The 12,500-nt window shown below is 45.8% G+C and overlaps 1 protein-coding gene across 1 annotated transcript in view; it reads right to left on the bottom strand.

Annotated features, from left to right (window-relative positions):
- Positions 1-2,218: 2,218 nt before the first annotated feature.
- plppr3b (phospholipid phosphatase related 3b) overlaps positions 2,219-12,500 on the bottom strand; it is a 14,049-nt gene continuing 3,767 nt past the window's right edge. Inside the window, exons 2-8 of the mRNA XM_073475768.1 lie at positions 10,330-10,426; positions 7,691-7,876; positions 6,690-6,816; positions 6,398-6,593; positions 6,229-6,286; positions 5,934-6,107; positions 2,219-4,235 (exon numbers count right to left, since the gene is read on the bottom strand). Coding sequence (XP_073331869.1) covers positions 2,841-4,235; positions 5,934-6,107; positions 6,229-6,286; positions 6,398-6,593; positions 6,690-6,816; positions 7,691-7,876; positions 10,330-10,416 — 2,223 coding nt within the window. The 5' untranslated portion in view covers positions 10,417-10,426 and the 3' untranslated portion in view covers positions 2,219-2,840. The remainder of the gene's footprint in view (positions 4,236-5,933; positions 6,108-6,228; positions 6,287-6,397; positions 6,594-6,689; positions 6,817-7,690; positions 7,877-10,329; positions 10,427-12,500) is intronic.

Raw genomic sequence — 12,500 nt, 5'->3', positions numbered from 1 at the left:
AGAGACTCTGGTTCTGGTTCTGGTTCTCTCTCCTCTCTGTAACGTTACGTTCATGAAGTAAAGTCCATTTCCCCTCCAGCTCCAGTCAGCAGTCAACAGTACAGAACCTGGAGGTCACCTCCGGATCACTGCTGCAGTCAGGTTGATAAACAGGAGTGAAGATAAATCCATCTCTGAGCTCTCCTCCCATCAGTAAGCTGCTCTGGATCAGAATCTGATGAGACTCCAGGTGTTTATTCCTCCAGGAGGTCTGGATCTGCACCCACTCTCCTCCAGAGCTGGAGGCTCCACCCCCTCCTGCCTCACCCTTAGTAAAGCTTCAAGACAAACGCAAAGTTTTCACTGAACGTTCAACATCTTCAACTCACGAGAAGATGTGAACGACAAGACTTTCATATATTCCTTCATCAAAAATGCAAACTCACGTCTATTTGTGTCTTTGCAGTGACTTTGTTTGTAACCTTAACACATAAAAAAACTCTCTTCACGTTTGGTCTGAACACCATAAAAGAGTCCAGATCAGCTGGAGGAGACCGAAGAGTCATCAGGTTCCTTCTTTAAAGATCCAAAAGTGACTCAGTCACAGAACCATCAGACTGAACTGAGCGTCTGCTTTATTTCTACAGCAGTGTGCTCAGACTGTCCGGTCAGAGCTTGGACTCTTTACTGGACCCTGAATGTAAAAACTGGTTCAGTTAACAGTGAGGGTTTTTCTCTGTGTGTCCTCTTGAGGCTGAGAGGGAAATCTCCCACAGTCCGTCTGACTGTGAACGTCTCACAGCCTTTGATCTTTCAGCACTAATTGATCAGTTTAACAGACGTCCTGCGGGACGACAACTCATGGAGCTCAGATAATGAAGAAAGTGAGAGGAGGAAGAGAAGCAGAGACGACTGAGATCAGCTGTTTCTGTGAATTCACTCCTTCAGTTATTTTATACCAAAACCTTCAAGGACACAATGATAAAGAAAGTCTCCTGTAAACACTGATTGATCCAGATGAACTTTTAATTAGTAACTTCCATGATAACGAGCACAGAGCATGCAGCGTCCATCCTTCAGTGTTTTTATAGCAGCAGTTTTTCTTTTTACTGTTTCAGTCACAAAATGTCACATTCAAGAGAAATGAAGCTTTTTACATTCAGATGGAGGCGATGAGGTCGTCAGTCCTTTAAATTCTCTCATTAGGATTAAAAACAACTCGTTATCTCAGAGACGAACAGGAAGTCCGTCTGATTGAAATCAAACTGGACACATGCAACAACACACAGACACGTTAACAGCAGGACCAGACCCGATACCGGCTCATCAGTACTTCACATTTACAGATTCACTCTTTGATTCGGCTTCAATCAGCGGACAGGAAGTCTGTTATCAGTGCTCGAGACGCCGCCAGGAGAAAAAAAGTCTTTTAGATCCGTTTTCTACAACAGAAGAATATTTAACAGCTTTATTCTCCTCACGGCGGCCTGAACACTTTCATGTACATTTAAACTTCAAGTTTATTTAAAGTCACTTCTTTAAACTTTTATCGCCTTTTTTCTGATTATTGAAGATTTGTGTCAACAAACGATCAATGAGTGAATCTTTAAATTCTGTCAATAAATATTTAATCTCACATCAGTCCATCCTTAATAAATACACACATCCACATTCACACACAACTCTGAACAGTCTCAACCAATCAGAAAGCAGCACACAAACAAACATGCTGAGAATCAATATAGCAACCAAGCCATCACAACATAAAGGCAACAACACACCTGTCCAGGTAATATACAGTCAGTGTAGACCTCCGACATCCAAAGTCTGTATGTCTCACTGCACTGTGATAGGCCACGCCTGTCAGAGGGGGCGGGGCCTGCAGCAGGAAGCAGCTGCTGGTTGGTAGAAACGTCTGGAGGATCCACTGCAGGGTTCAGGTTGGTTGCATGTTTGTGCTTCTAGATGAATCTTTAAAATCGTCTCTGAGTTTTTGTTTCGTCTTTATCCACAGAACACGTTGTCATGGAAACACTCCAGCTTCCTGCTCAGTGGCTCAACACTGTGGACGAAGGTAATCTATTATTCTTGGATGGTCCTCAATAAAAAGAAGAGTAATTAATAACTAGTCACAACATCATGTTTAAGTTGACGTGTTCAAGGGAACCAGAACAAAATGTTTATTCTGGTGATGTCACTTCCTGATTTATCTGCCTGGATCAGTGAAACAAGTCCCATAAAGTCCAGAAAGACTTCAGGAGAGAGACGACGTCCCTCCACTTCCTGTGTCTCCATTGAACAGAAACAACATGTGGGACAATGATGAGACAAACACTTTTGATCCTGTTTAATGAGTCACACATGATGTTTGTCCACTTAAAAGATAATTTTGCAGATTGTCTCAGTTTGTTTTAAAGAAAATAAAATATTACGTAGTTTTGTGACAAAACGCTCAGTCAACGACATTGTCTTAACAAACATCACCAACAGCAACATGGCCGCCGCCCCGGCACAGTTAGCTGACATGCAGGACGACTCCACGAGTTGTCAACAAGATGACGTCACTTAGCGAATGTCGTCTTTTTAATTACATATTCTGATATTTTATGAAACTGAGACTTTCTGGAGTTGAAACATTAAACTGACAAACATCGAGTGTGACTCGATCCAAAGATCAGCATCACCGTGTCTTTTGACAGAGTGACAGAGTGTTGAGCCACCGAGTCGTCTCCGGCCCAGATGAAAACTTTTGTTTCCTGTGAGTCCAGTTTTCCATCATATGAAGAAATGCATAGCAACTGCAGTCAGGTACTGTGCTGTTAGTGACCAAAGTAAGGCTTTTATTTTGAAAGGTAAAGAGACTAGTCCTTGAACCTTCGTCCCTGCAGACTCTTGTAATAGTTCTCGTGCTCAGTCTTGTTACGACTCTCTCGGTCCAACAGAACCAGCGCTGTCTTGCGTCTCATGGCCATCTCCCTGCGCTGAGCGTCCACTGACAGCTCCACCTGTGGGTTGGGTGGAGGTTGGGCTAGATCAGGGTCGACTGCGGCACGTGGTGAGGCGGAGCGGTGTGGCCTGAAGCTACTGCCATGGGCAGCAGAGTCGCCCCGGTTCTGGCTGTTTAGGTCGTAGGTGTCTCGCGGGTCACCCCCATTGGATGCCCCCGCCCACTCCCAAGGGTTACCGTTACCCGCGAGGGGCGGGGCTTGAGGATGGGCTGGGGCTTGGACAACAGGATGGTGAGGGGCGTGGGCATCCACGGTGATGATACCCAACCCCTCTCGCTGCTCGTACGAAGGGCGGTAGTGGGGAGAGTCGGTGGTGGAGGAGGTGCCGGAGCAGGTGGAGGTGGTCTCAGAGGATTTCTCCCCCGAGGAGGAGGATGGGAGGAGGCCCTGTTGCTTCGACATGGCGATGACCTGCATGAGTCGTGGCTGATTGGTGGCGCCGCGGACTGACCCCTCCCCACTTGTCTTCTCTCGGATGGCAAGCCACTTGGCCCGGGTCAAGGCGCTCTTTGGGGACACTGGTGGGGGTCCTGCTTCAGGGATCTGTGGTGGTCTGGGAGTTGCCACAGCTTTGGCACCACCTGGAGGTGGGGTGGGGTTGCGACTGGAGGCTGTCCTCCCAGACTGCACTGCGGGCTGGTAGATGGGGACCTGAGACCCACCCTCGTCGGTCCCCACAGACCCCACCTCGGAGCCCTCCTCACTTGCCTCGTGCTCTGCCTCGTCCCGGACGCTAAGGCCTCTCATCTCCATCGACTTTTGCTTCCACTCCGACACCAGCTGCTGCGAACGCATCGGGTCCATGGGAACCTGCACCGCCTTCAGACGCCGCTGCACTGGCTGCACTGGCTGCACTGGCTGAACCGGGTCCTCTGGGCCGATGTTGGCCCCCAGCACGCCATTAACATTCATGCTGGCCCTCGGCAGCGTGTTGCTGAAGGTCAGCATGGTCTCCTTGCCCATGGGGCTGCGAGGAGCCAGCAGCTCCACGTCCACGCTGGCCCTTTTCAGGCTCCCCATGGAGTCCTTCTCCCTCTGCAGGGGCCCCAGGCCCTCAAGCCGGTCCATGGGGGCCGGAGCTGCCGCTATCTCATCGTTACTCTCTGAGGCGGAGGCAGGGCCCTTGTTGTAGACGGACTCGTGTCCTCGCTCCGTCAGCGCCCGCAGAGGGTCCTCCTTCGGGGGTGGGGGAGGAGGGGCCGGAATGATGTCATCAGAGGACTTGAAGTTGGCAACAGCGTGAAAAGCCTGACAAAGAAAAACAATCATCTCTAAATGTCTGAAGACGGAAAATCGTCTGATATCAAACTGTGAGAAAGAAAACTAAAACTAAAAAGTGAAAATCAAACGTATCAATGAAATCTGCAACACACACACGACTCTGACGTCAACACTGTTCCTTCACTCTGTGATGTCAGCTCATTACTTGAATCTGTATATGTTATATATATACTGTACATTTACAGTAAAAAGTATTCACCCTCAATGTTTTCCACTTATAACTTTTATCAATATGGTCAATATAATTTGGCTTTTTTTGACAAAAAAAAAAATCACATAAAAAACTCTTTCATGTCAAAGTGAAAACAGATTTCTACAAAGTAATGTCAATGAATCAAAAATATATAATGTAATATACGTGACTGCATAAGTTTTCACCCCCTTTAAGTCAGTATTTAGTAGATGCACCTTTGGCCTCGATCACAGCACTGAGTCTGTGTGGAGTCTCAATCAGGCTTCAACATCTGGACGCTGCAATTTTACTCCATTCTTCCTTGTAAAACTGCTCAAGCTCTGTCAGGTTGAGGTTGACGGTATCAGGCGTGAACAGCCTTTACAAGTCCAGCCACAAATTCTCTATTGGATTGAGGTCTGGGCTTTGACTCGGCCACTCCAGAACATTCCCCTTGTTGTCTTTAAACCAGTTCTGTGTAGCTTTCTCTGTCTGCTTCAGGTCATTGTCTTTCAGGAAAATAGATCTTCTCCCAGGTTGTGGTTCTCTTGCAGACTGAATCAGGTTGCCCTCCAGGAGTTCACTATATTTTGCTGCATTCATTTCACCCTCTATCATTACAAGCCTTCCAGGGCCTGCTGCTGAGAAGCATCCCCACAGCATGATGCCACCACCACCATGCTTCACGGTGGAGATGGTGTGTTTGTGCTGAAGTGCAGTGTTTGGTGTCAGACAAACATAGCATCTAGTCTGATGGTCAAAAAGCTCCAAAGAACCTTCTTCCAGTGGACCTTTGAGTCTCCCACATGCCTTTGGATGAAATCTAGTTGAGATTTAATGAGCTTTCTTCAACAGTGGCTTTCTCTTGTCCACTCTCCCATAAAGCTTTGACTGGTGAAGAACCCGGCAACAGTTGTTGAATGCAGAGTCTCTCCCATCTCAGCTACTGAAGCTTTAACTGCTTCAGAGCAGTCACAGGTGTCTTGGTGGCCTCCCTCACTAGTCTCCTTCTTTTTCTTAATGATGGATTTAACTGAACTCTGGGGGATGTTCAGTGACTTGGAAATGTTTTTGTATCCGTCCCCTGACTTGTACGTTTCAATCACCTTTTGACAGAGTTGCTTGGAGTGTTTTTTTTATCTTCATGGTGTAATTGTAGCCAAGAATATTGATTAACAGTGACTGGACATTCAGACACAAGTGTCTTTATACTGTAATCACCTGAGACACATTCAGTGCACTCAGGTGATCTCAAGTTCACTAATAGTGCGACTGCTAGCACCAACTGGCTGGACCTCTGTTGAATTAAGTCAGTTTCTTTAAAGGGGCTAATTACTTATTATATATTTTAATTAATTGACATTACTTTGTAGAAATCTGTTTTCAAAGAGTTTTTATTGTAAATTCTTGTCAAAAAAGCCAAATTATATTGACCGTGTGTCCATTTATTAAAGTTATAAAAGGGGAAAACATCCAGATGTTTCACATCTCACCAGATAAGCAGCTATGAAGGCGCCGATGAGGAAGCCCACATAGACGTCGATGGGATGGCTGCGATGCTGAGTGATCTGAGTCAGACCTGTTAACGCAGCCGCGATGGCGAATGCAAAAACCAGGACGGGTTTGAGCAGCTTGGTGCTGTCAGAGATTGTCGAGTTAAAATACATCTGGAAGGAAACAGACGATCAACTTCATCATCTCACAGTTTGTAAGAAGAATTTCATTTCATGAATAACGTATGATGAAGCTGATCTGTGACATAAACTGATGACAGGAAGGTTTTCTTACAGAAACATAAACAGCTGCGAAGGCAGACAGAGTTGCATGCTGGGAAGGGAAAGTTTTCCTGTCAGGACAGAAAAAGATCAGAAAACTTTAATCAATAATCACTTTAATGCACCCAACACATCCGTCCTAACAAACAGAAAGCATGAACAGGAAAGAGCAGGTAACTCACCTGGCGGCCATGATGGCGTGCTGGTCGTGTCCCGCACAGATGTCTTTAGTAATATAAGCATTTCTGTCGCAGGAGCTGCCGGCCAGAGTGTAGTTGGGTTTACAGACAGTGAGGAAGAACGGAGCATGGTAACCTGTCGACAGCTGGATGATGTCAGTGACCAGTGCCGTTGCACACAGACCGAACACGTGCACACCTGCAGAGAGACAAACAGGCGTAGAGATTGAACACGTGCACACCTGGAGCACCTAGTGGTTGTATGTGTTGTGTGTAAAGTCTTAGTGTGTCGTACCTACAAAGCGCACCGTCCTCCTCAGGAAGGAGTTGAAGTTGCAGCCGCCTGCGTTGATGCTTCCTTCAGGTCTGCGGAGCTTCAGTCTGGACTGCAGACAGTAGATGAGACCTTCAACCAGCATGATCTAACACACAAAACAAACACACCCTCAGAATATATACCACAATAAACATACTGCTGTGTTTGAATCTGTCAGTGTGTCTCTGTATCCATGTGTGTGTCTCTGTGTTAGTGTTTGTGTGTGTGTGTGTGTCTCTGTGTCAGTGTGTGTATCAGTGTGTGTGTGTGTCTCTGTGTTAGTGTTTGTGTGTGTGTGTGTGTCTCTGTGTCAGTGTGTGTGTGTGTGTGTGTGTGTGTGTGTGTGTGTCTCTGTGTCAGTGTGTGTGTGTGTGTGTGTCTCTGTGTGTCTCTGTGTCATTGTGTGTGTGTGTCTCTGTGTCAGTGTGTGTGTCAGTGTGTGTGTGTGTGTGTGTGTGTGTCTCTGTGTCAGTGTGTGTGTGTGTGTGTGTCTCTGTGTTAGTGTTTGTGTGTGTGTGTGTGTCTCTGTGTCAGTGTGTGTGTCAGTGTGTTTGTGTGTGTGTGTGTGTCTCTGTGTCAGTGTGTGTGTGTGTGTGTGTGTGTGTGTGTCTCTGTGTGTCTCTGTGTCATTGTGTGTGTGTGTGTGTGTGTCTCTGTGTGTCTCTGTGTCATTGTGTGTGTGTGTCTCTGTGTTAGTGTTTGTGTGTGTGTGTGTGTCTCTGTGTCAGTGTGTGTGTGTGTGTGTGTGTGTGTCTCTGTGTGTCTCTGTGTCATTGTGTGTGTGTGTCTCTGTGTTAGTGTTTGTGTGTGTGTGTGTGTCTCTGTGTTAGTGTTTGTGTGTGTGTGTGTGTCTCTGTGTCAGTGTGTGTGTCAGTGTGTGTGTGTGTGTGTGTGTGTCTCTGTGTCATTGTGTGTGTGTGTGTGTGTGTCTCTGTGTGTCTCTGTGTCATTGTGTCTGTGTGTGTCTTATTGTGTGTTACTGAGGCGGCGGGCCCGGCGAAGGCGAGGCTCAGCAGCATCAGCAGCGGGATCAGCTCGTCTCCTCCGTCCACATACGGCATGCTGAGCTCTCTGTCGTGGCAGCGGAACCCCACCTGAGCCGGCTGCACCACGTCGGTCAGCTCCAGGAAGTACAGAGACACCATAGAAGAAGCCACAATGGGCAGCTGTGTGAGGTGAACACACATCAGTGATCTGGTGTCTGACTGTACCTGAACACACCTCAGCTGACTGTGAGCTGTAGTTTCCTGGTAAACACAGCAACCTCTTCAGTGACAGCGGCCAGCCTTCGCTCTACTTAACGAGTCCAGAGACGCTCTGACGGTGAAGAGCGTCTACAGATGGTGAGTGATGCCGAGAGGAGCAGCAGCAGACCAGGAGAGGTCGAAGAGGTCGGAGTGTTTACCAAGAAACTGTGAGTTCACAGTCTGAATCAGACAGAAAGCCACCAACGAAGCCAACCAACTGGAGGCGGAGAAGGGCTGGTCTCCAGTAGATCCATAATAGCGCCTCAAAACACACGAGAGCCACACGGCTGTTCCTTCATCACCATGAACACACACTGGACTTCATTTACACAACATCTCTAGTTTGTTTGATGAAAACTACGGCGAGCTGCTGTTTGAGGAGATGATGAACCTCTGAACCTCCAGGGGACTTTGGCATTTTTATGATATTTCATATTTTTTTCCTTCCTGATGATGTTGATGAGCCACAGTTTGACATTATTTTTGTTTTGTTATCTTTATTTATTTATTTTTTTGACAAATAATTAAATTTTGTGCTCAAACGTACTAAATTTAGGTTGTTGCTAATATGGAACAATGACATCAATGAGTCATACGTCAGCCTCCAACAGGAGTTATACAAGCAGCGCGGCTCCTTTAAGAAACAGGGCGGTGTGTAGTGTGTGAGTGGTCGAGCAAGAGAAGGAGAGAGAGCTCAGGTGTGTGTTCAGAGCAGACAGGTGTTAGCGAGCTCAGTTATCATGCTAGTGATGTTGATCTTGTTAGAATGGCAGTCTGGTTGCCATGGTAATGGTTTACATATGACTTTCAACCACGCCCCTATTCTCAGAGCGAGAATTTCGACCGTTTGAAAATTCATATTTTCAAATGTTCAGATAACAGAGAGCTGTAATGATGATGTGTGTCTGCAGCTAACTGAAGTTAGCATCACTCTGGTTCCTCTGTGGGATTATTGAACTAGATTTTGGATTATTACAGAAAATAATCTGCAGTTTCTTATGCTTCCAGGTTCTGATCATCCAGATAATCTTCACAGATGAACTCCACTCTGATGTTTGAAGTGTAAATTAAATGTGTAGCAGTAAAAAGCTAATGCTATCCCTACACAAGAAAAATGGACTCACCTGGTAGAAGATATCTACACAATGGAAAAAATGATACACCGCTTAAGGCTACAGGAAGCTCAGTTCAAAGAGAAATGGATGAGATGGACAATATTTATGACTGAACAACGACAAAACAAAAAACTTGATTGAGGAAAAAAAAATGGAATATGGACAGATTGCTTTGAAAGTGACTCCCATGTGTGTTTTTTATGTGTTTTTTTTACTTGTTTTAGTTCTATTTTGATTGAGTTGTTGCACCTTTGTAAAGCAAAAATTCTCAATAAAAATTAAAGTGAAAAAAAAAAAAAAAAGCTAATGCTAGGCTACAAACAGACGACATCACGGTCACATGACTTCAACGTCTCCACCACCGAGCGTCTTACTGCACAATTACTCTCCAGGTTTTCTATAAACTGATCAATGTAAAGTTGTAAAGTCAGAGTCAGAACAGTGTGTAACTGAAGTGGCCTGTAAAGACGGACTAGTGAGCAGATGAGTCTCCGTGTTCGCTGTGAGGACGTTTAATGTCCCCGACAACCTCTGTAGTCTCATTTAGACACTTGTTAGCAACCGCTAACTGTTTTTAACACATGAAGAGCTTCATAATTAAACTGTGGGACATTTAATGATGGAGTTTATGTTGGAGAACAAAACGTGTAAATATCTCCAAGTGTCGCGGAAATAGTAATAAAGCATTTAAGTAGTTGTACAATAAAAATAGGCATTAATAAATTAGTTTACAAATTAATTTATTAATCTATTAATAAACAGACTAATTGAATAAAAGCCTGGCGCTCTTCATGGGTTTGGGCCAGCTGTCTTCTTTGCAGAGGAAGTTCTAGTCGAGCCAGCAGCGTTAAATAAAGCTGCATGAAGACGCCGAGCTCTGAAGACGGTTGTCATAGTGACCAGACTGTGTGATGACATCATCACGTGATGCACTGAGGCCCAAAAACACTTATTCCCATCAGCTAACACTGTGAAAGAAGCATCTGTAAAATGCTGGATACATTTTTTTGAGCATCGCAGACACACGACTCGTCAGAACCGGAGCCATTCGGTCCGATAACATTGAGAAAGTCTAGAAGACCCGCACGATTAAAGTTCTTCTTCCCCATTCAAGTTAGCTGGCTCGGTCGGCAGAAGTCTCTAGTGCGCTCGCTTCAAATGCACATCAGGGCATGTCATATGCCTGCAGATGATCGTGATCGATCATGTGATTGATCACGTGATTGATCATATGATCCATCTGAAGCTTCTTCTCACCTCCACAAAGTAAAAACATGGCAGCAGAGTCAGACTGTCCTTTGGAGGTTTCTTCTTCATCTTCTCTGATGAGGTCATCATCATCATCCTGATCCACCTGCAACACACACACACACACACACACACACACACACACACACACACACACACACACACACACACCCCACACACACACACACAGAATGTGTGTTCAGTGTCTTTTTATGGTTATTAATTGATTAATTGAAGAGATCTGATGGACGCTGCCTGTCTTCTTTGTGTTGAACTATAGTAGTTATACTGACGTAAGATTTATATTTGTTTGTATATTTGTTTGTATATTTGTGTTTACTGTTGTTTTAGTGTATAAATGATTCTGTCTCCATCATCATGTTAAACAACACATCTTGTTTCCACCTGCAGATACACCATCCGGCCAAAAGTTAGTGGACACCTCTGCTGGTTGTTGAGTTCAGGAGTTTCAGCCACACCCACGAAGGTAAATGTGAGTGAGATCATGTGATCATGTGATCGGTCACATCATCACATGATCCTGTGATCTCATGACTCCATCTTTCCAGACTTCAAGCTCTGCTCTTGTGTTTGAACCAGTCAGAGTCCTGTAATGAACTGCTGTCAGCTGTCACCTGACCTCCACCACACCCAACACCTGATCACCATCTTCATCATCATCTTCATCACCATCATCATCATCATCATCAGTCACTGAAACCTGGCTCAACAGCGACGTACCCGACAGCGCTATCGAGCTAACGGGGCGCTATGTCCTCCGAGCAGACAGAACAGCTGTTGAATCCGGTAAGACCAGAGGTGGAGGTCTGTGCATATTTATGTAAACAAAACTTGGTGCACGGACACTGCCACCATCAGGAGTCACTGCTCAGCTAACCGAGAGTATCTCATGGTTAAGTGTAGACCTTTCTATCTGCCCAGAGAGTTTACATCTACCGTTGTGACTGCAGCTTATATTCCACCGGATGCTAATGCTAAGATTGCAATGAAAGAACTGCATACTGCTATTAGCAAACAACAGACTCTCCATCCCGAGGCAGCCTTTATTGTTGTGGGTGACTCCAATCACTCCAACTTGGAAGACTGTACTACCCAAATTTCACCAACATGTCTCCTGCCCCACCAGAGGAGACAAGACATTGGACCATGTCTACACAAACAAGGCTGATGCCTACAAAGCTGTCCCCCTCCCCCACCTAGGTCAATCTGACCACCTCTCACTGTTCCTTCTGCCTAAATACTCTCCACTCATCAGACGTGTTAAACCCACAGTGAGGACAGTCAAAGTTTGGCCAGAGGGAGCAGACTCTGCACTTCAGCAGCGTTTTGAAAACACTGACTGGAATATGTTTGCCACTCAGGCCACCCTCGACTCCCACACGGACATCGACCTATATGCCTCCTCCATTCTGGACTGTATCAACTCCAACATCAACAGTGTTACCGCCCTCAAACGGATCACCACATTCCCTAATCAGAAGCCATGGAGAGGTCCGACTCCTGCTGAAAGCATGTGACACCGCCTTCAGATCAGGTGATGCTCGGGCCTATAGCTCATCCAGGGATAACCTGAAGAAGGGCATCAAAAAGGCCAAGCACAGCTACAAGCTTAGGATCGAGGAACTAGCAGGATGTGAACTAGCATTCTCCATTACTAGTCCACATCACAGTTTTTCTGGTCCAAGTAGGACTTGAACCGGCCACTTTGAGTCCCCAAGCCAAGTCCCTGAGACTGAGCTATTGCCGCCCCAGATACATATAGTCAGAAGTGGGATTAATTAATAATAATAAATTAATAAAATTAGTTAATGCACGGAAGGCTGCTGGTCCTGATGGTGTCCCAGGACGTGTCCTCAGGGCCTGCGCTGTGCAGCGGACTGAGGTCTGGACTGCCATATTCAACCTGTCGCTAGCCCAAGCAGCTGTCCCGTTATGTTTATGTTTATGTTTACGTCTATGTACAACGCGTGCTGAGAACAAAACAAAGTCAAATTCCTTGTATGTGTTTCACATACTTGGCCAATAAAGCTGGTTCTGATTCTGATTCATCACCATCATCATCATCTTCATCTTCATCATCATCATCACCAACATCATCACCACACATCATCTCCTCACATCACCATCATCAACCACCAACACCACACACCATCACACCA

This window comes from Pagrus major, chromosome 11 (assembly GCF_040436345.1).
Source record: "Pagrus major chromosome 11, Pma_NU_1.0".
In the NCBI taxonomy this organism is placed as follows: Eukaryota; Metazoa; Chordata; class Actinopteri; order Spariformes; family Sparidae; genus Pagrus; species Pagrus major.
Note: the sequence above shows the minus strand (reverse complement) of the source record. Positions and strands in the feature narration are given on the sequence as shown.